The 22,227-nt window shown below is 53.8% G+C and overlaps 2 protein-coding genes across 2 annotated transcripts; both read right to left on the reverse strand.

Moving 5' to 3' along the window:
* Positions 1 to 4,259: 4,259 nt before the first annotated feature.
* LOC111152926 (tubulin polymerization promoting protein family member 3) lies at positions 4,260 to 8,033 on the reverse strand. Its single transcript, XM_022511671.1, has 4 exons — positions 7,773 to 8,033; positions 5,159 to 5,352; positions 4,890 to 5,043; positions 4,260 to 4,788 (listed from the first exon to the last, which is right to left on the reverse strand). The coding sequence occupies exons 2-4, from the start codon at positions 5,344 to 5,346 to the stop codon at positions 4,600 to 4,602; spliced, it is 531 nt and encodes a 176-aa protein (XP_022367379.1). The 5' UTR covers positions 5,347 to 5,352; positions 7,773 to 8,033; the 3' UTR covers positions 4,260 to 4,599.
* Positions 8,034 to 8,878: 845 nt separating this feature from the next.
* Positions 8,879 to 20,609, reverse strand: LOC111152936 (zinc finger DHHC-type containing 1). Its single transcript, XM_022511680.1, has 11 exons — positions 20,601 to 20,609; positions 18,986 to 19,228; positions 15,799 to 15,974; positions 14,136 to 14,237; positions 13,654 to 13,778; positions 13,397 to 13,555; positions 12,975 to 13,087; positions 10,005 to 10,087; positions 9,667 to 9,760; positions 9,449 to 9,527; positions 8,879 to 9,356 (listed from the first exon to the last, which is right to left on the reverse strand). Exons 1-11 carry the CDS (start codon positions 20,607 to 20,609, stop codon positions 9,073 to 9,075), a joined length of 1,467 nt encoding a protein of 488 aa, XP_022367388.1. The 3' UTR covers positions 8,879 to 9,072.
* Positions 20,610 to 22,227: the final 1,618 nt, after the last annotated feature.

A 22,227-nucleotide genomic window follows, 5' to 3' on the forward strand; every position in this document is an offset into this window, starting at 1 on the left:
AACAGATAGAGGGGGCATGCGGAGTCTCCCAGGCCAAGAATGCAAGAAGAGTCTGAAGCCCCTAGAGGGATTGCAGGGCAGGAAAGATGTGGGTCATGATCCTGGGAGAATATATATGTTCTCCTGGGAGAAAAAGTATATATATGTATGTATATATATATGTATATATGTATGTATATGTATATATATGTGTATATATGTATATATATGTATATATATGTATGTATACATATATGTATACATATATATGTATATATACATATATGTGTGTGTACACATATATACACACATATATGTATATATATACATATATATGTATACATGTATACATATATATGTATACATATATATGTATATATATATAGGACCTGTCCTAGCCTGGGAGATATGGTGTCAGGAAATGTCTGCTAAAGAAATGATCTTTCTTTTTCTTTCTTTTTTTTTTTTTAATTTTATTGTAGTTATGTTAAGGAATCTCTATGCCCAATGTGGGGCTCAAACTTTTGACCCCAAGATCAATAGTCACATGCTCCGCCCACTGAGCCAGCCAGGCGCCCCTAAAGAAAGGATCTTTTTTTTTAAGATTTTATTTATTTGACAGAGAAAGATCACAAGTAGGCAGAGAGGCAGGCAGAGAGAGAGGAGGAAGCAGGCTCTCTGCCAGGTGGAGAGCCTAATGGGAGCTCAATCCCAGGACCCTGGGATCATGTCCTGAGCCAAAGGCAGAGGCTTTAACCCACTGAGCCACCCAGGCGCCCCAAGAAAGGATCTTTTAACTGAGACCTGAAGAATGAATAAGAAGTCACCAAGCAAAGCATAGGGCCAAGGACAGAGGCAATGGGAAGGAACATGGTCCATTCAGGGAACTGAGGTGCTGAGAAGAGATGAGTAGGAACTAGGTCACACTGGTCCTTGAAGATTTTAGATGGGAAGACAAAGGAGTGACACTTGTGTTTGAGAAGCTTTCTGTGTAAGAGGAATGTGTTGAGGGCCATGTGGAGTAGGGGAAACCAAAGAGGAGGCAGAGATGTGAGCGAAGACTGGTGTGGTCCAGACCAGAGATGAAGCTTCCAAATATTAGCTTTGGGCTCACTTTACACGAGTACCCTGTATTTTAGCCCCGAGGCATTATTTTTCCAAATCCTGATTGGTTGGGCATTTAAAAATCGATGGGAAAGATAATGAAAGTGGCTTTAAGTGTGTTTCTGCTTCACGGTAGTTAGGCAGCTAATGTTGCCAGGGAGCACGTAGAAGGCAAAGGACTGTCAGCCTAACTCCATGTTGTGCTTCTCTCCATCTCCAGGGTCGTGTCAGAGAGAGAGAGAGACAGGTGGAAAGATTATATACTTATTTGCTCCCCTGACCCAGGTACTCTGCAGGAAAGGAGAGCTATAGCCAAAATAATGAGACATGAAGATCACAACCAAGATCGCACACCTCTAAGTTATAAATAAAATCCACAGACCTCTGAATTTTATGTGGGTTCTCAAAAGAAGCATGTACAAAGGAGCCATAAGTTTCTTTGAGGAGCATGGCCCTGCAGGAACTCAAGTGAGCTTGTACTCTGTGGAAGTAGTGAGAACAGCTCCCCTCCTGAATTTCCTAGGCCTGCCTTGGCCCCATTAAGAGGACCCCAAAGAGTATAAACCTTGCCCAGGTAGGGTAGCCTCAGCCAATAGCCTTATAGCCCTGAGTAGTCGTATTTCAGTGTCCTGGATCAGTTCACAGGCCAACTTAATGGGTAGACCATTGAGGGAAAAATAATGAACTTCTCAACCCCAGCTCTCCCTTCCTTGCCCTAATAATCTAATAATGCTAGACCCAAAACACATTTAGGGTACCTCTAAGGAGGAGCAGACTGAGTCAATCACCTTTCACCCTATTTTCTATTGGCACTGAAAGTGACTGGTCCTGCCCCAAGCCAGGCACCTCTCTAGGGTTGCTGGCCATGTCTGGGGGAGTCAACTGTGTTTCCTAATTTCCCTTGGTCCAGAGGGCAGAGACAGGGATGGGGGTGTCAAAGAGAGGGCCAAAGAGTTGTTGCCCTGTGGGGCTAAGTGCGCTCAACATGGAGTGGGGAAGGTTCCTGAAGCAAGTAGAAAGTCAGTGGAGAGGGATTTCTCACCATAGGCCTGGCACTGTTGGGTGGAAAAAGGAAACAGGGCTGGGATGGAAACTGGATTCTCAGGGAAGTTCTACGTCCAAAAGGAGGAGCAGGGCCAATCTGACAAGTGTAGCCTTCTTGCCAGCCATACATAGAGTTTTTTTTTTTTTTTTTTTTAAGATTCTATTTATTTACTTGACAGATAGAGATCACAAGTAGGCAGAGATGCAGGCAGAGAGAGAGAGAGGAGGAAGCAGGCTCCGTGCTGAGCAGAGAGCCCTACGTGGGGCTCGATCCCAGGACCCTGAGATCATGACCCGAGCCAAAGGCAGAGGCTTCAACCCACTGAGCCACCCAGGCGCCCCCATACATAGAGTTTTAATGGCTCTCACAGAACCTAACCTCTCTTCCTTGCCTATCTGGCTTTGCTAGCCAGGGTACCCAAAGCTTTCCACCATGAGGAGACTGTGGAGGATGGAACAGTGATAACTGAAGGGCTAAAGTGGCATTATTTGGGTGGTCGGTGCCACATACCAGATTCTGCTAGATCCATCAGTCCTTAAGGAGTTTACTGGCTCCTGGAGGGCCTTTATTTCTCTCAGGTTCTGTAACTACTTTTCAAGAAGAGGTGCTTTACTCCTATAAAGTAGAGTTTTGTGGCTCAGCCTTTTCTCTCTCTGGACTCCTCTAAGCCATGTTGCTAGTCATAGGAGGAGCTGAGCTGCTGCTCCCCTATACATTGGATGGTACTCACCTGCTTAATAGCCTGGACCAATTTGCAATACAGTTAAATTCTTTTCACCATGGGAATTATTTTAGTAAATGCAAGCCAGAAGGATTTGGGTTTCAGTCTTATTTTGCTCACTTAAGTTTGCAATTCAACAAATTCCCTAAGACTGAAGAAATCATTCCTTTTACTGTCTGATGGTGGGAGAGATAAAGCTCTCTGAAACTCCTCCTTGGGCAGTGATGTGGTCAGCTGAGTCAGGAGGAGCCCATAGCTACCAGCTGTTAGGCAAGGCTCTGCTGTGGCCAGGTGCTGACCTCCCCACTGTAATTCCCATCTCATCTTCCTAGTGTTCCTGCCCATACTATTCTTCTCCAACCCCACTCCAAATAGAGTTGGACTCAGGGACTCTAGGCTTACCTGGGGAAGGAACATCCCAGAACAGTCTATGGGATGAGGGAATAAAGAGCTATAAACTTTGCTGCCTTATCCACGTCAGAAGAAGAAAAAAAAAAAAAAGGCATTTGTGGGTGTGTATCTGTTAAGCCTTTTCTAGCATCCTTGGGAGTTGCCCTCTCCTGGGCAGGCCCTAAGTTCCATCTAGTCTGCTTCTCAGCGGGAAGGAAGGAGAGTTGGCCCCAAAGCCCTGGGCTTGGAAATAGCTATGGCCTAATACCCAGAGCCTCAGAGAAGAAAAAAGGTTGATCTCAAGCACCAGAGATTTCCCCTCTCCTCTCCCAACCTGGGATGTTGAACAAATGCGAGGGAATCAGTAAGCAGCCCCTTCACTGTTGGACATCCTGCTCACCTGCCAAAGGCTGGTGTTGGGTGCCAGGCTCTATCACTGGCCATCCAGCACCATTTTTGGAAATCAGTGTTAGGGCTTGCTGTTAGAAAAAGCCTGGCCTGGGGCAAGAAACATGGTTCTGGGCTCTGTTCTGCAGAAGCCCCCTCACTCTCTGGGCCTCAGCTCTAAAATTAGGGAGTTGGACTATCTACTCTCTAACATTCCTACTGGTCTTGCATTCTCTGACCTTCTGAGTTAGACCCCAAAATGACTAACCTTGGTGGCCCCATTGAGGTAGGGACGTGTCAGCAGACATACACCTGAGGCCTGGCACTGGGCCCTCCCCAACACCTGGCCCAGGCCTAGTCTGCTGTCTCATTCCTCTTTCCTGGAGAGGCCAAGACTGAACCCTAATAGGACAGCAAGCTGTGATCTTAAGATTTTGGGTAAAGACTGAGGTGAGAGGCCATAGAATTTCCTAAGGAGCATCCTCAGGCAGTCTGGCTCTGTGCTAATGGAAGGGGCCTGATGTATGTCTTTTTCTGGGCAGAGTGTGACATGCAAGTGAGTGGCAACAGAGGTCATCAAGGTGTGAATGTCAATAACCCTATTATTATAAACTGGACCAGGCCATATTGGTACAAAAGGTGTCTTTATTGAGGTCTGGCTAAAAATTAGGCACTTGGCCAGAGCAGCAGCTTAAATATGAGGCAAGCACGCAGGGGTTAGCCATGCCTGGGGCTAGGTTGGGGCAGTGAGGCAATAGGCACAGACTCTCCCCAGATAGCTGAAGTCAGGAAGGAAAGAGGAAGGGGGAAAGGGATGCAGAGCAGTCTGGGTCAGAGTCCTGGTGGGGCTGGGCAGAAAGCGCTGGGTGGTAGGTCCAGCGGGGAGGGGACAGGGCTCTCTTGCTCCACATGCCCTTTAGGCCCAGGCCTGAGCATCTGTTGGGGGCAGCCGCACTGGGGGTCTTCTAAGGCCTCACTTCTTGACCTTGGCATCATAGGTGCCCGCATTCTTGTAGGCACTCACATAGCCGCTGTCATCCAGGATGTCCTGACGCCCAGCAATGCCCTTGCCCTTGCCGCTCTCATCGAAGCGCTCCTTATGGGAGCCTGTGTACTTGCTGGTGTCGGTCAGCCGTTCCACAGCACCTCCTGTCTTTGCTTTCTGTTTGGATAGAGTTGTTCCCCCAGGGATGCCTGGTTAGGGAGCCCAGCCCTCCACACCCAGCCATGATTCCCCATATCCCCGTCAGCCAAGGTACTTACGGTGACTCCCACATTGGCTGGCTCCTTGCCTGCCACCAGCTGGCAGATAGCATCAAAGGCTTCCTCCTTACTCTTCCCTTTGAATCGCTTCATTGCCAGCTCTTCTAGGGCCTTCTTGAACTCCTCATAGTTGATAACCCGAGCAGACTTTCCCCTGCCAGGTATGTGGGCACCATTAGTTTTCCCCCTTCTCCATGTCTTCCCTGGTTCCAGCCCCCCAGTTCCCCACCTTCTGGGAACATCAGAAGCAAGGACTGCCTGGGGCTCACTTGACTTTGGAGAAGACGATGTCGACATCCGTCCCTGTCACCGCCTTTCCGTCAGCCACCTTGCAGTCCTTACACAGCTTGGCCCAGTTCTTGCCATTCATCTCTTGCCCACTGGCCTTGGGGTCACCATGGATGGCAAATTTGCGGAAGCTTTCCTCCAACCCAGCCACGTCGGTGCTCGTTGCCATGCCACCCTGTGGTGGTGGGGGGAGACATGACCCACTTCAGTCACCTCTCAGCCAAGCTACCCCTCCTCTCCCCAGGGCACAGAACATCACTGCCTCTACCTCAGAATCTACCAAGGTCTGAGTTATGGGCACTTATGCCATAAACCCTCAGAATCGTAGATGGAGCTGCCTGGGGAAAGGGGCTAGCATTCAGTATGTCCCTGGGCCTCAGAGCCCCAAAAGGAAAGGTACTGTCACTTAATGCCAGCCCTGGCTTAGAGTTCAAAAGATGAAATCATGATGCCCACACTAGGCTAGGAACAGAGTGGCACTGTCCAGAAAGACTGTGAGGGCAGCAGCTGGGGCCATGGCTTTGTCTGGCCCTGGCACGAGGCCTGCTCTGGTGGAAGTGAGGCTGGCAGGGCTGGCCCCCCTCCCTGGGAGTTCCGTGCCTGGCTGCTAGTTGGGCAGGTATTTAGGACAGGGTCTCTGTCAGGGTCATCAGGACCCAGCAAGACACAGCCCAGGCTGAGAAGGGAGCCAAAGCATAAGCAGGGGTTATGTGCCTTAGGCAGGGGTGCAGCTGGCCCAGCCAGGACCTTGTTACTATTTGCTGTTAAACAAAAACATGAGGGGAGCAGGAGTTTGGGGCTGGCCTGGCCACAGTTTGTGAAGCCTGGAGACAGTTGCTAAGGGAGGGTAGTGCTACTGGGAGAATGTTGCTAAGGGCAGGATGGTGTCAGAGTGGTTCAGAGAGAAGCTCCCAGTGCTGCTGGGCTGGGCTGGGCTAGGGAACTGGGGCCCACGGGTGCGGCACACCAGCACTCCCAGCGCCTGGAGCACAACCATGGCCGCCTGGCCCCTTGCCATCCACTGGTGCTGTAACCTCCCAGTGTGTAGAGCTTAGGAGGAGCAGGTGATTTGGGGACTAGCATGGGTACAGGTTGTAGAATTATGAGCCCCCAGAGGCATGTTGGTGACTGGAACTATGGCCTTGGTCCTATAATCCTCACACCTACACCCTATGCTGAAGCATACTTCCCTAGTGTCTACACCTTCAATCTTCCATGGAAGCCCCTGGCCACACCCTGAGCACCGTCACACCAGTCCACACTGCCATAGCTGAAGGCACTCAACCCTGGCACTCAACATTCTCGGCCTTATTCCCCTGACCGCACCCTTAACCAGCCCTGGGACTGAGGGCCTGGACCTTTACCGAAGCACCCACCCCCACACATCCACTAACAGCTCAGTACAGAAACCCACCAATAATACCCTCAGCCGTGCACTAAAGTGTCCCTACTATACCTTCACAGTCCCCCTGCAGTCCCCTGAACATACCTACAGCCCTGCACTGAAACTCCCTTCATGTATCACAGCCCAATACTGAGGCCTCCTTGATCATACCTTCAGCCCTCCACTACAGCTGCCTCCATCCACACACACCCCAGTCTTGGGATTAGGACCCCCCCCAACATACCCACAGCTCTTACTGAGCCCCCTAACCAGAGCTTCACAACTCACCCCCTCTCCATAAACCTGTAGCCTCTGACCTCATCCTCATACCCACCATTGTCCACAACCCACAGTTTTCTGGCCTCATGCTCAACCCCGCCCTGAAGCTCCCCAAGTGTCCACACCCACAGACTTGCATTTCCAGACTCCTAGGTACTGCACTGAGAGCCCCCATGTCGACTCCCCATGTCGACTGAGAGCCCCCATGTCGACTCCCCCATCTCCACTGCAGGCCCCTGACCACACCCTGTCATGTCCTCAGCAAACATCTACTTCTGCCTTTTATCCTAAGGCCTCCAATGACCACAGCCTGGGCCCCTAAGGAACTACACCCCCTTTATATTTACCGCTGGCCTTAACACTGAAAACCCTCTCCCAGTAACCACCCTCACCCATCCCTAAGCTGCAATTTCTGGGACTGGTCCTACAGCCCCTACATTGTAATGACTCTGTGGGCCCACAATCCCAGGACACACAGCACTCCCCTTCCCTCCTTCTACACTGCAGCCTCCCACCAGGGATCCAGAGACCCAGACCAAGGGTAAAGTCTGGAGGAGCTTGCAGGCCACAGATGCTTGTCCCAGGTGACTGGCAGGATCCTGCATCCAGTGCTCACTCTTGTCTGTGGGAAGGATTCTTGGTACTAATCAGGTGGAGTCCCGTCGCAGGCCGTAGTCCCAGGAGTCTAGCAGGCCAAGGATGCAGCAGCCACGCCCAAGAACGGAGGCCACCCGCTGGCCCCCACTGGGACAGCTGGAGTCATCAATCAGCCAGGCGCGGAGGTGGGGGAGGAACGCCTGGGGCCCAGGGCTGGGCCGCTCAACTGGCTTGGTACCCTTTGGGATTGGAACCCCTTCCAGAGCGCTCCCACCCCACCTCCTTCCTTATCATACAGGATACGGATTAGGGTGGTCGGCGCCCGGGTCTCTTACCTGCTTCCACCTGGTGGCTGTTCCTGCAGTGCGTGTTCAGTAGACAGAAAGACGCAAGAATGGACCGACGGACGCGAGACCAGGCGGCTTCAAAGCTCTGCTCCCTGCCGGCTCCAGGGCGGGACTGCAGCCCGGGCGGTTCCGCCGTATTATCCCCTGTTTCTCGGTCTCCATAGAGACAGCGAGTCCCACCCCGAGGGCTGTCTCGGCGGGAGAATGACCAAGGTCACGCTGGCCCCACCCACCAGACCCCGCCCCCTCCGCGCTCCACGGGGCGGGGGGGGGGGGCGGAGCTACTGCTTAAGCCTCATCCAGTAGCTCCAGGGCAGCTCCAGGGCTTTCACGCTGGGAGAGACCCGCACCCTGCAGCTCTGGACATCCTCGGATGACCCCCTAATGTGAAAACAGCCTCATCCGGGGCTTCGCCCAAAGTTCAAAGCAGGCCCCCACCTCCACGGGGGAGATGAAGCTTCTCAGAGCCACAACCCAAGGCCATTTGGGAGCTGGAGTGGGCGGGGGTTGGTGGAAGGGTACAGAAGGTCAGGGCGGGGAGAGTTAGGCTGGGGAGAGGAACGAGAAGGCCCCTGCCTCAATGGCAGGGGGGTCTAGAGCTGGTTCAAGACCACAGCTTTCCAATTAACGTGCAGCATCCCCAGGCCACAACTCGGGAGCACTGGGAGCAAGAGGAAACAATAAGCGAATCGAGTGGCCAGTCCCAGAATCCTGGTACACCGACTGCCATCCCAAATGCAGGAAAAAGCTCCAGGACTTCTGGCGTCTGCGTACTCCTTTATTCCCATCCTACCCCGGTATCAGCCTCGCAGTCTCTGCTCCTGCCTCCGGATCCAAAAGCCTGCTTTCCCTCTTCAAGTATAAACCCTAATCTTCAAGAAAAATAACCTCCAAGCAGCCTTCCGAGTACTTTCCACAACCAGGAGCCTTGTAATAGAGCGACTTCAGTCCACGTGTACCTTTCCATATGACAATCTGGGTGCTGACTCAATGTACGAGCCCCTCCCACCCCACCCCTAGGCCTACTGACAATGGTCCAGCTCCAGGATGGCCTGTGGACCTTGCCATTAAGAAAGTATGCAGTAAGTCCACAAAAGCATTAAAAAAAAAAATTTTTTATTGGAGCATGATGGCCGGTGGGGCGGGTATTGCTGAGTCGTGGGGTAAGTGGTCCCATCCCGCCGACAGCAGGGGCTCCTAAAGTGCACTCGGTGCGGCGAGGGTGGGGGTGTTTGCATAGAGAATCCCGGCTGGCCGCTACTCCTTGGCCCTCCTGCCTCTCCTCCGACTAATCCAGGCCGGCCTCCGGGCTGCCCCGAGCCCCGGGCTTGCCGCTGCTCGGGCTCACGAAAACCGCGGGCGCACGCACCTGCAGCGTCAGCCCAGGCTCTCGGCCCCTGCCCCCTGGGGCGGCCAGAGCGGCGCTGCCCAGGCGGGTCTGTGCCACTGGAATCTCGTCCATGGACTCGGCTGATGCCGAGTGGTAGGCGCTTGCAGGCCCAGCGGCGTGCACTGGGCTGGCGCCGGCGGAATCTGACAAGGAGCTGGAGCTGTGGCCTGGGGCCCGGGGCCCTGCAGGGATGGAGGAAAATGTGAAACTGGGGACTGTGACACTCTCGGGACCCTACCTTTCCTTCCCTCAGAGCTCAGGAAGAGACACTCACCTGGCAGCCTAGGCAGCTGCGATTCGGGGTCCAAGGTCCCAGAGGTTGGCACCTTATACGCTCGCCGCTTCCTCTTTTTCTGCAGAGAGAGGGGAGAACCTGAGTCCCCCTTCCCTAGACTTGCACATCCCCCAAAGAAGCAGAGGAGTGGGGCAGATTAGAGGGTTCTTTTCCATCCCCTTCCTCCTGGGTAAGGAGGCCAGCACAGTCCCCCTTACCTGGGGTCGGATCCGGGGGGACAGAGCCCGAGTCTCTGGGGAAGAGGGTGGCGGGGCTTCCACTTGGCCTTGGGTGGCAAAGAACTGGGAAAGACTGAGGGGGAAGAGGAAGGATGATCGCTGGATGGCCACTGTTCCCTCAAATCCCGCCCCACAGGAGGTCCTCAAATAAGCTTCTCTTCCTAACACACAGAAAGGGGCACTGATTTGTCTAAGGGCATGCCAGTCTGGACCCAGACCTATACTTTGGCCTTGGTCTATCCCCTTTCCCCCACCTCAGATGTCCCTGCCATGCCAATGAGAGATGTCCAGTTGGCACATGCCCAGGTCGCACTCACTTGGCATTCACTGTGGCAGGCCTGGCCTGGCCAGGGGGTTCTGGGCGCACATGGCTGAAGGTCCTCATGTAGAACTCCATCTCCTGGGGAAGGTGTGGGTCAGGGAGGCTGGGGGGCCAGGTATGGATCCAAGGCCTTCTGGGTCCTGAGCCCATCCCATCCTGTATACAATACCCCATCCTATACAGAACACCCCCTTCTCACTGGTCTCTCTGGTAAGTCTGCGTGCAGAGATCTATGACAATCCTCCAAGCTTTCCAGCTATACTGGGCAAATCCCTCTTGTAGGCCAAGGCTTAAAACACCCATTTCTGGACCTTACCCCTCCCTACCATCTTCTTTACTTCATCTAGTCAAACTCCTCCTCCAGGAAGCCCCCAGCCTCATAGGTTCAATGCACCCAGTCTGCTCTGGCCAAAGTGGGTGGTGGGGAAGAGGCTCTCAGAGTAACCCTCTCCTGTTCCTCTCTCCTCCCAGGGCTCCAGTCTCTGAACTGATTTTTTCCCTGGCTGGGAGACTGGCTAGCCGTTCATATGCCAGAGTGTGGACCCAAGGCTGTGTGCATGATGGACTGGAGCTAAGTCCTCAAGGTACCAGCCACAATCCTGGCTACCTGGGAGGGTGGGAGGGGGTGCAAGGGGGCAGTGATGGGACTGGTGGGACAATGGGAGGTCTCCCCCACCTCAAAAGAGGAGGCATTAAGATGTGGAGAAAAAACGGCACCACAGCCCCATCCGGGATCAGGCTTATAGGCAAGTTCTGTGTCTTCTTTAATCACTGATCCTCACAGCCACACTGGGAGTGGCAGACCCAACCCCTGAAAGTACAGGGACCTGGGGCCAGGAGGTTACAGAAATGGGCTGGGCTACCATCCAACAAACAGGACGCCCACGAGGATGCAGATGAGGAGACGAAAGCTAGGAAAAAGCCAACCTGGGTATGGAGGGTGTAGGGCAGAGCCAGGACAATGATGCCCCACCCCCACTGGGTGGGGGAGGGCAACGGGACAGCTGTCGCCTGCTCTGAAGTCGTTTCCATGGAGACCCAGGCGTCCTGACTAATGCAGAGATGACACTGTAACAGCAACACTGTCTCTAAAACAAGCCTATGTTTGGGGGCAACGGCTCCAGAGTGGGGCCCCTCCCGCATTCCTGCTCAGGGTTGGGGTGGGGAGGCTGCCTTCAGGGCCCTGGCAGATCTGGGGGACAGAGCCCAGCTGGTCCCATGCCGGCTGCACAGATACAGAGATTGAGGCCCAGGGTAAGCCTCATCCCCAATCAATGTCCAGGCTAGCCCTTTGAAAAGTAGTGTGTGTGTGTGGGGGGGTGACAGCCTCATCAGAGGACACTAGAAAAGGGGTCAGAGGCCAGCTGTGAGACTGGGGCCTCAAGGCAATGACTAGGACCTTCAGGTAATACTCAAGTCACATCTTTCCTCTTCCCCAGTGTGGACTCAGCACCCCTCCAGGGCCTGGCAGAAAGGGGTAAAGCCTACCCTAGTGCCCCTGGGCTCCAGAAGTGGGTGGGGCAGGAAGGGTGGGAGAAGCAGCAGCAGAGGATGGTCCCAAAAACCTGAGGGGCCAGGATGAGACAAGAGGCAGGCCCTAGCCAGCTGGGGAAGTTTGAGGGTATACCAGGGTGTGCCCACTCAAACCCCCTTCCCCTCATCACAGCTGTTCCTAGGATCCTCTCACAGAGCCCCTCAAAATGTGCGCATTCAGAATGGTACCTCTTACCTCGGCACTGTCCTCTCTGCAATGGGACAAGCATATCCCTCCTCCCCCTGGGGAGGCCTCTCTCAGGTCACGTGCAGAGGATATTAAACGCCCTTGTTGCTTTTGCTGCCACACCTGACTCCAAGCCTAGGCAGGCAGTGACTACAGGGCAGGGGTCTAGAGCCCTCCAGTCTAAGCATCCTAGGGCAAGTCCTGCCTCAAGGGTACTGATTATGAAGCTTGAGAAAGTCCCTGGCCTATGTTTCTGAGCCTGTCTCCTCTGTGAAGTGGGTATGGAGAAGATGCCCACTCCCAGGATGGCTGCCACTGCACTTAGATGGGTTCAGTGCCAGGCACCAATTTATGTACACGGTGGTGTGGCAGGGGGGCTCCCACCAAAAGTCAGCACTCCCCCAGGCCTCCCACGCCTGGGAGCCTGGCCCACCCCTGTTGGCAATGACAACAGGAGAGGCGGGGTCCCAAGCCTTCTCCCAACCCGCCCACCAGCCTGTGTTTGTGTCTAGTTGCCATGAGGACTTGGGATCCAGAGTTCAGCCTTCCCAGCAAGGCCTGCCTGGGCCCCCTGCCTTCCCAGTCCCTGGGGGCTCCAAGAACTGGACCACCCTCTCTCCCAGCTACTAACCTCAGGAAGCCATGGGGCGTGGGAATGGGGATAGACTGGTCAGGAGCTAGGCTGGAGGGTTCCAGCTTCAGAGTGCAAAGACCTTAACTCTGCCCAAACCCAGCTTGTTTAACCCTTCTTGGCCTCAACAGATTCATCTGCAACATGGGTACAGTTACATTACCTGCCTCGTGGGCTCTTTTAAAGATTAAATAGGGTAGTGGGTACAAGGGCTCAGGGGCATGGGGGTGGGAGGGTATAGAGAACTGATGGCTCCATCCTAGTTACCTATTTGCTAGTCCATCCCTCTCCTTTCTACAACCCCAAGATGCTCACTTTCAGGCTCCCACATTCCATTACCTCCAATACATGCTTGGAGCCTGCGCAAGAGTGCACATGGGGTCAGGGAAACACAGAGCTCCCTCTGGCTGTGTCCACTCTTGAGCAAGCAGACACATGCTTAGTATAGGCTTGGCCTTGCTCCTATTGCCTCCAGCATCCCCTAATCCAGCTGCGGTTCCAGGCCTACTTCCCTTTGCCCTGTCTCATCACTGCTGCTTGCTACACAGCCCACAACCCCTCCCATACCCAGGCCCCAACACCCACCCCCTTAGCCCTCTGAGCCACTTCTATACCTGAATGGGCCGCATCTTGGGGGGACATGACTCGAGCTCCCTGTGGGCCCCCTTTGCCTCCTGTGGCAGGCGATGCTGCACGATGTACTCATAGGTGGTGAGCTTGTGCCACACTGAGGGGGTGAGGAGAGGGCTCAATGCAGTGGAAAGGGGATCCTAGAGTTCAGAAGGTAAGGGAGGGTACCCAGCCCCAGCCTAAAACCACTGTCCCCAAATACACTAACCCATGAAGTGAGACCAAGGCACCACAGAAAGGCAGTACTGAGAAGGCTTCAGGGTTCTACAGCACAGCTGGTACCTCCTTGTGGCCTAGGGACCCCTATCCCCTGTAAGGCAGGTGTAGGTTTAGGGGTGTCTGTGTGTGTGTGTGTGTGTGTGTGTGTGTGTGTGTGTGTGTGAGGGCAGGGGAGGGGGTAACTTACTGAGATAAATGTGGAAGCAGAACAGGTGGCCCAGCAGGGCTGTGGAAAGCAGGCCCAGAAGGATGAGTAGGGCCGCCAGGGCCAGGATGGCAGGAGCCTGCGTCTCCACAGGGGCAGCGGGCAGGAACACAAACCATACATCTGTGTGATTCTTCAGGACTGCAAGGCACAGGCAGACTGCTCATCTGGGGCTATGACCAGTGACCGGAACAGACCCAGGGTTGGAGGGTGAGAGTGGGCCAGGAGCTGGAACTGACCTTCAAAGTGGTGATTGGTGCGCAGCTGCATGGGGTTGACAAAGAACTCCACAAAGACGTAAGTGGCCACCAGCACGAGGAGCAGGACACCCAGTAAGGCAGATGCCACACTGTGTAGAAAGAGCCTGGGCCCAGCCGTGGGCAGCTGTCAGCACCCAGGTGCTCCAGCTGGGTAAGGGCCCAGAACTCAGAAGGGCCCATGGATGGGAGGGGGACCCAGGCCTGTAACCCCACAGCCCCAACTCCTCATGCAGTCAAAGGCTTAGGGCAAAGATTAATTTGAGCGGCTGCCCCAGCAGGAAGAAGACCCCAAACCCACCCTCAGCAGTCCCAGGAGGCAGCCATCAGGAGCATCACCCTCAGACCAGCACACGCTAATGCACACCACCCCTACCCCGCTGCATATGCAGACTCAGGGTCCCTGGCTCACACTCAGACCCATGCATCCCCAGGCAAAGGTGCGGCCTGTGTCTCACTCTCACCGGTAGTTCCTCTCGCCCACGCAGTTGTTGAGCCACTTGCAGTGGTGGTCAAAACCGCATACACACTTGTTGCAGGCGCTGCAGTGCTTGGAGCGAGCGCTCCTGCGGGAAGGGGTGGAAGGGGCACAACGCAGTTGGCTAGCTTTTTCCGCACTTTCCCGCAGACCGCTGGGCAGTGGAGCGCGCGGCAGAGGGACCAGGGACCCAGACACCAGACCTGGAGCAGGTTATCCACCTGGCCTTCCGCTCCACCACGGAGCGTGGCGACAGGTAGCGTGCATGCCCTTTGGCGGCACTGCGAAGCAGAGCACCCACAGGAAGCCTCGCTTCTGAAAGGCCAGGGGACTCCAAGGCAGGAAGGAGTGGTTGAGAGGCTTTACACTTTCACACTCTGGGACTGCATACCCGCATGACGGTGGTATGAAATGGAAATGGGGGTTCCTTTCCAAGCAAGGACCCATGAGCCCTGCCAGGAGACGGTGCAGGTCTGGGACCAGGCAACGCTGCTAGGTCCAGGGCGTGCACTGGTTTTTCTGAATTCTCCATTTTTTGAGTCCCTGTTTCCCTGCCAGTCTACGGGAATTTTACTGGCATTCTTCCAGAAAACCTCAGTCTGTCTGGGCTACCCAGAGAGAGCCAAAAGAAGAGGAGCAAGCTGACATCTAGGTGAGCATTTCACCGCAGGGGATGCAAGCCCAAAGGGATGTGAAGGAGTGAGCTGCAACCCTTTCCCTCAGAACAATACGGAGTGGGTCACCACTGCCATAGCATACACTAAAGAACAATGCACTGACTAGTGCCTAGTGAAGGAAAAGACGATTGAACACCAAACTCTCCGGTGCCTTAATGCCATCAGCTCTTACTCTGTCCTGTGGACACACCCCCTTCAACAGGCTGCTAGATCTCAAGATTAGAACTGTGGAGCTAGCCTTGGACCATACCCCCATCCCCAAACCCCTGCCTGAGGCTGGAAGCTTCAGCTTCCAGCTAGGGAGGGGCCTAGGGAGGCAGTCCGGGACAGCCAAGGGGGTATGGGCTCTGCACGTTCTGACTGCCCTTCCCACTAGCAGTGTGATCTGGAAGAAGTTACTTGGCATCTCTGGGTCTCAGATTCCTCATGCGTAACTGAGGATAACAGTACAGGCTTGGGGGCCAAGCAGGCTGGGTTGTGAATCTGATTCTGCTATCCAACAGCAATATGACCTCAGGCAGGCCTCTCAGCCTTTTGCAGCATTGGGCTCTTCCTCTTCTGTGAGCTGATGAAGACGCTGCCCACCCTGCAGGGTTGTTCAGAAGCACTTAGCACATGGTAAGTACTGAAGCATTAATTCCCCTCCTGCCCCTCTCTGAAAATGCTTGTGAGAATTGGGGGGTGAGGTTTGGGGTTGCTGGCAGAGTTAGTCATTAGGAAAGTCTGTGGCAGTGCCAAATGTTTCCTACTTTAACTGTTGGAAATGCCATTCCTCATCTTCTGTTTCCAATTTCTTTCTCCACCCAGTTCTCTGTCACTTTATCAAGATTCTTGACTAGGTAAAACACAAGGGTTCTGAGGCATCAGGATAACTCTAAAGCCTTGGGCCTGCCCCTCTCTGCATTGAGTGCCCACTGGCAGTTTCCCAGGGCACACTCACCACCCACACACCCTCAGCCCACACTCACTCACACATCTACGTCGCACAAGTTGCAATGCAGATCTTCAATGACATGTGCGTGTTGGCTGCGGTTGAAGACGGGCAGTGGCCCTGCATAGCTCTTGTCCCGCACATTGGCATCTGCTGGATCGATGGAGACAGCAGTCAGGTGAACCACGAGGTGGCCGGCAAAGATGGCGCCCATGCACTGGCCCAGCAGGTTAAAGACTCAACTCCGCACTCTGCTGGCTGGAAGGCCCCTCCCCAGCTTTCTGGAGCTAGACAACAGCTGGCTCATGTGACTCTCTCTGCCTGTGCCACCTCCTACCTCCAGCCCCACAAGAGCTTTCTTGTCAGACCTCTTCAGCATACCCATGCCCTAGATGGAAGAGAGGAGCCATCTGGTATCAAAGCTCACAAGCCACTGCCTACTGCTGCTGAGGGGCCCAACCACAGGGCTCTGGCCTCACTCCTCCAGGACAGGCACAGGGGCTGGCTGATCTGATCTCAAAATCCAAATGATCTAGTTTCAGATTCTAAATGATGACGTGAGACTGAAGGAAATTATCCTCTAAGGCCGAGGGACCCAAAATATAAATTCTAATTTTGTTGCTCTTGCTTTCATAGGAAGTCAACTCTGAGAGGGAAGCAGCCATCCTTTCTCAGCAACTGGGCCAGATGGAGAATCACTTGTAAACAGTGTCCCATATACCCAGCACCTCCCCTACTGGAGACCAGCTACTTGGAGACTAGGGCTGAGGGTGCTAAGGTGACCTGACATATTCAGGGCCTGACCAGGGGCAGCATGGCTAATTCTGGAGCTAAAAAAAACAGATCTTCTAGGGCCTATCTGCTCAATGACTAGACCAAATTCTGGGGACAAGTATGCTGACAACTTGCTTCAAAGTCTAAATTAGTAAAAATTCGCCAAGAGACTTTACCCAGGCACCCATTCACCATCTATCATACATCCAGTTATCCATCCATCTATCCACCCATCCATCCATTCTCTTGCTAACCAGGCAGACACCTTCCTTCCACCATTTATCCTCCATCCATCCGCAGCCCAACCTCCTTTTTCTTTCTTCCTCCTCCTCCCAGTGGTTAAACTTCCCTACATGTCTGCATGAGCAAGGCTCTGCCCTAAGGTGCTGTACCACAACTGAATTCGAGTCCCACAGACTATCACAACCTCTCTGTCCCTGTGGCCCTTGCTGTAGGTCAGGCCTTCACCCCTTCCCTGGGTTATTCCATAGTTTCTTGACTGTTCCTCCTGTCTGTGTGCCCTTGAGCCGGCCCTTCACTTGGTCCAGAAGTGAGCTTTGAATAGCTTAAACCTAAAACCTTGCCTGCTTCAATTTCTACAGTGGCTCTTAAGCTAAAGTTTACTATTCATATCACCAACCTCTACTCCTCACCATTCCAACCTCTCTTCAGACGCACGGAATATTTAGCAAACATTTAGCTTCCTGCCTGCTCCAACACTCTTTCCCCTCCCCACCCCTTGGTTCATTCATTCAACTGTTCACTGAGGTCTTTCTCTACCCCCAGCCCTAAGGGCAATAGGAAGAGCAAGACAGACTTAGTCCCTCACCCAAAGGAGTCTACAGTCAGGTGGGACATAATGTTAATCACATAATAGGTTGATTACAACAAAGGAAGTTCATAGGACTAAGTAACTGTGGCCTCATTTAGTCTGATGGGATCCAGAAGGCTGCCCTGAGGACATATCACCTCAGCTGAGACCTGGAGAGGAAGAGACAAGAGGCAGGCACCTGGTAGGTAACGAAAGGAAAGGCGGGGCTTGGCTGGGTACTGGGAGCAACTGTACTTACTCCCACCATGTGGTTATTATCCTGGCTTCCCAGGTACCCTGGTGGCCAAAACCCAGGTAATCCTGGGTGCTGGGTGTGCCCATTGCAGATCATAGGAGGAATGTTTCATGAAGCATTCTACTTAAGAGCACTGACTAAAGCCTATTAGTCACCTCAGGGAAAGGCCAGTTTTCACAGAGCTGATGGCCCTGGGCCCTAGTGAACCAGGAAGCCCCCCGGTGACATTGCTGGTGTCTGAGGACAACAACCTTCTCTAGAGTCCTTCTCCACGTACCTGTCCTTGTCACTCATCAGCCAAGGGCTCTGCAGTTTCCTAACAAAGCACACTTACACTTCTAGCTCACACATTCCAGTGCTCACACGCACACTCCTGCACGTTCCTTGTCCTCTGGGACACTGGCAGGACTCTTCCTGTCAGACAGAGGACGAGGCCGAGAACCGGTGAGCTGGCAGAAGCTGCTCAGCCTGGTACAGCCGAGAAAGGAGCTGCTGACTCTATGCTCAAAGTTTTCAAGTTCATCCCTGCGAGCCTCCTTTAGCTCATTCTAGTCCTCCTCCCCCAAGAAGCCAAGAAATCATTTTCGTGAAGCACACACACACCAGGGCACACTCTCCTGGGGACCCAGGGGCCAGACCCCCTTCTGGGGCCTTCAGGGGCCATCTCCCAGCCGGGGGGAACTAGCACCCTAGGATGAGGACGATGAGGGGCACATGGCCACCTGCTGCACCCCGATCTCCCAGCCTTGTAGCCATGTCCCCTGCTCCCAGTTGTGAGTTGTGGCCACAAATGGGGCTGTCATACCAGCAGGCTCAGGCAAGTTTGTGCTTGTTACTGTTCCCAGGAGCCTCCAGGGCATCTTTATCCCTACTCTTGTCAATACAACCTCACCCTAAGAGTGCGATTTACAGAACCAAGGAGCTCCTAAACAGCCCCGGGTACGGCAAAATTATTTGACCCTATATAAAACCACATTTTAAATATACCAGGAAACTTAGTATGTAAAAGAATTCTACCATGACTCTTTTTGAAAAGTCAAAAAGTCTTTTGTAAATGGAATAATTACTCCCTAATTTATCCCCTGTCAAGCTCTGACTTAATTAGCTTTAAGGCTTTTTTCTGTGATCACTCTTGTGGTACCTCAGTTGATGAGGTTCCCAGCTGTGTGGGCTTTAAATGCTCCAAGGCACATTAGGTCTATGTGCTCACCCCATCAGGCCGAGAGGTCAAACAGGGGTTGGGAGCCAGGCTGGCAGGCAGCTGGTCCTCCCGGGCAGTGAAGGGGCCTGCCTACACTCTCGGAGGCTCCAGAGCACAGCCTCTGGCCCCTGCCATGCCCTGTCCGCTGCCCCAGTACTTCCAGTTACTACACTTTCCCAAGGATACAGCATAGCCAGCGGGCACCCAGTGGTGAGGCAAGAGGGGAACAAGGACCCCAAAGCCAATGACAGCGAAGAAGAGGTAGAGCAGCCAAGCCACAATCTGGAGCGGGTGAGGGGGCCAGCTCCACCCATTCCGACGGGACCGCTGGCCCTGCAGCTCCGGCGAGGGTCTGCTGGCCTGTGCGGGCGCCGTCCACACACTCTTCTCGGGAGCTGTCTTGTTGGAGGGCTTGTTGCAGATGTTCATCTCCAGAGGAAAAAAAAGTAGAGAGAGCATTAACCTGAGGCCCGGGATGGAGCCCAGAACCCCATGCCTACAGCCAGGTTTCAGCAGGGGAGAGCAGGCTGGGACGTGAAGCCATCTCCCAGCTGGGGGGTGGGGGGGGGTGGGACTAGCGCCCTAGGATGAGGACAACAGTTGGTGGGGGAGGGTGGTAGTGTAGCGCTCTTCTCAAAGCCCCAGAGCAAGCTCTGGCCCTGGTCCCCAACAAGACAAGGTAGGAGGGTCCAGGGTTTATTCAGGACACAGTGGGCCGCCTATTACTCGAAGCGCTCCGTCTCCACAGTCATCAAAGTTAAACCCAGTAAGACATGTTGTCATCTGTTAACAGTATCAGGCTGAGGCCAGAGCTGTGAGAACACATGCTGATTCTGTTAGTCATCTCCGTCCTGAGGCCCAAATGCAAGTGTCAGAGAGGGCCCCCTTACTCTTTGCAAGGGCAAACAGGGAGTAGGGTTGCTCAGAAGGGGGTCTGGCCTCTGTCCCGGGGCCAGCACATACTCCCTTTAGGACAGGGGCCAGTGGGAGACCCTAAACGATCTCTCCTATGCCTCAGAAGGGCTGCCTGAGACTTCTTAGCTGGGGAGGAGCCAGCATGCAACCGAGAAGGGAGGATCCCTCCTTGCTTCACTCCCAGAAGATGACCATGTTTCTCCAGGTAAATTGGGGCCTGGTGCACTGGGAACAGGAAGGTGAGCTGACGCTCTTTGACTCACTTGAGATATCACGGAAGGCAGAGCCTCCTTCAGAGGCCGACCACCAGGTGGCAGCACTCCCCCAGCCTCCAAGTCACCATCCTTCCATCTAAGAGGTGGCCTCGTGGCCAAAATTACAAGCAAGGCAGGCAGGGTGTGCAGTCATTCCAGAAGGAAGAGTCCCACCCCCACTATCTTCTGGGACTGAAGCGGGACTAGAGCCTGGGCAAGCAGTGCCACAACTGGGAGAACTCGTGGTGGGAAGGCCAGGAGCAGGGGACAAAACCCAGGCGGCTGGACTCTACTTTTAGAAGGCCATGCCCGTGGGTCAAGAAGTCTGACTATGCCAGAAAGTACAGCAAACACCCCTCAGCACATCTGCCAAGAACATCTTCCTCACTTCTCAGCCCAACAAAATGTGACTTGACCCTCAGAGCCCAGCCTAAGCATCCAGGAAGCTTTACCTGATGCTCCAAGCAGAGTCACGGGGCTCTCATGCTTAGTCTTTATTGGGCAAGTCACTCTGCCACTCGGAACACTGTGTCATCCCCCTGTTCTGCCAGTTTCTCCTAAGGGTAGCAACAATACTGTGATTCATTCACCCCTATTCCCCACACGCCTTCCCTCAAGCATCTACAACATACCTTGTACATAGTAGGTGCTCAGTAAATGTTTGCTGACTTGAAAACATCTGAAATAAAGGGAGATGTGGGTGCAGAAAATGATGTGGAATCCTAGCCCACGCAAGACCATGGCTCACTCTGCCCTCAGTCTGCACAGCCACCATACAGACACCCCTCCTGCCCCAGCGCCCCCACCACTGGCTCTTACCCTGAATGCTGGACATTCGCACTTAGCCACTGCCCTTCATCGTGCCTGAGGCTTAGAGCCTCCTGCAAGTCAAGTGTGGCCTGTTCATCTCTAAGCTAAATGGAGTGGCCTTAGTTTTCTCTCAGGGACTCAAGTGGAATCCCTGGGTCATCTGCTTTGTCTTCAATAAGAAACAGTGAAAAAAAAGGTGAATAAAGAGCCCCAGCTTTGGAGGAAACAGATTTAGGTTCAAGTCCTGGCTGAGTGGCTTGAGTTTCTTCATCTGGAAAACGGGGGGAGGGTAGGGATGGCTACCCAGGACTGTGTGTAGATCAGTGACCCTGTAAGAAAAGCCCTAACACATAAATGCTCCCTAAATGACAGATATTGTAATTACCCTTAAAATAGCCCTCTGGCTTGTCCCCATTTCTCCAAAGGGAAGCAGCTGCATCTGATACTCTGTGAGGTTAATTTTCAAAGTGATGGGGTTGCTTGAAGCTGCTTTCTTAAACCAGTGGTCCTAAGGAACATGTTACCATGAGTTCTAGGCCCCTGCATGGTCATTCTAACCATCTCACCTTTGATCAAAGGGACAAAGGTGATTAAAAAAAAAAAACAAAAAACTGGCACCACTTCATTTTCGATGTCCTCAAAGGGCTTGCACCTCAGTTCTCCAGTGACATCATCACCAGGGTAACTACTTCAAAGAGAACCCATGAATTGGGAGCCCTCCTCAAATCTCTGCAGCCCTACTCCTTAAGGAAGTTTCTAAAGAAAAAAGCAGAGACACATGGCTGACATGTCCCCACTGCCCAGAGTGGGCAGGCAGTGGCCATAGGCATCCCCCAGTGCTGCTGCCTCCCTGATTACCTGAAGTGGGAGGAGTCACCACCTGAGGCCTTGAGGGTGGCTCTGACTCCAAACCAAGGGACCCTTGGCCCAGGGAGGGTGCTGCTCATATGAGACTGTGGGCACGGGGATGCTGCTACTGGGCCTAAAGCCCTTGCTCTAGTGGCAGCACTCCAGAGCAGACACCCAAGCTGGCACACCACCTGCCCCAAAAACCTGGGCCCTTGTGGGGAAATTCTTTGGGCCCAAAGGACTTTGGTTAAAAGGGCTGAGAGGCAGGAGAGAATCCAAGATGGGGCCTCAAGCAGGGATGGAATCGAGTACTGTCACCAGACCCAGGAACTTCTCTGTCCCTTCCCTCTCGGCACTTCTCTAGGAGACCAGACTGAACGATGCATGGCTCTGCTCCCGGACAACTTGGCCAGCCTCTGCACTCACACACTGGCCCAGTCAGCACTTTGGGGGCCCAGCCCCCTGAGTGCGCTGAAGATGTAAACACAGATGAGACCAGGCTCCTGCTTTCTGGGGGCCCAGACAGGGCAGTGGGTGAACGGGTCCTGCAAGGGCCAGCCATTCAGTGTAACTGAACACAGGGTGGATGGGGGAAGGGCG

This window comes from Enhydra lutris, unplaced genomic scaffold (assembly GCF_002288905.1).
Source record: "Enhydra lutris kenyoni isolate GAN:26980312 unplaced genomic scaffold, ASM228890v2 scaffoldscaffold30, whole genome shotgun sequence".
NCBI lineage: Eukaryota > Metazoa > Chordata > Mammalia > Carnivora > Mustelidae > Enhydra > Enhydra lutris.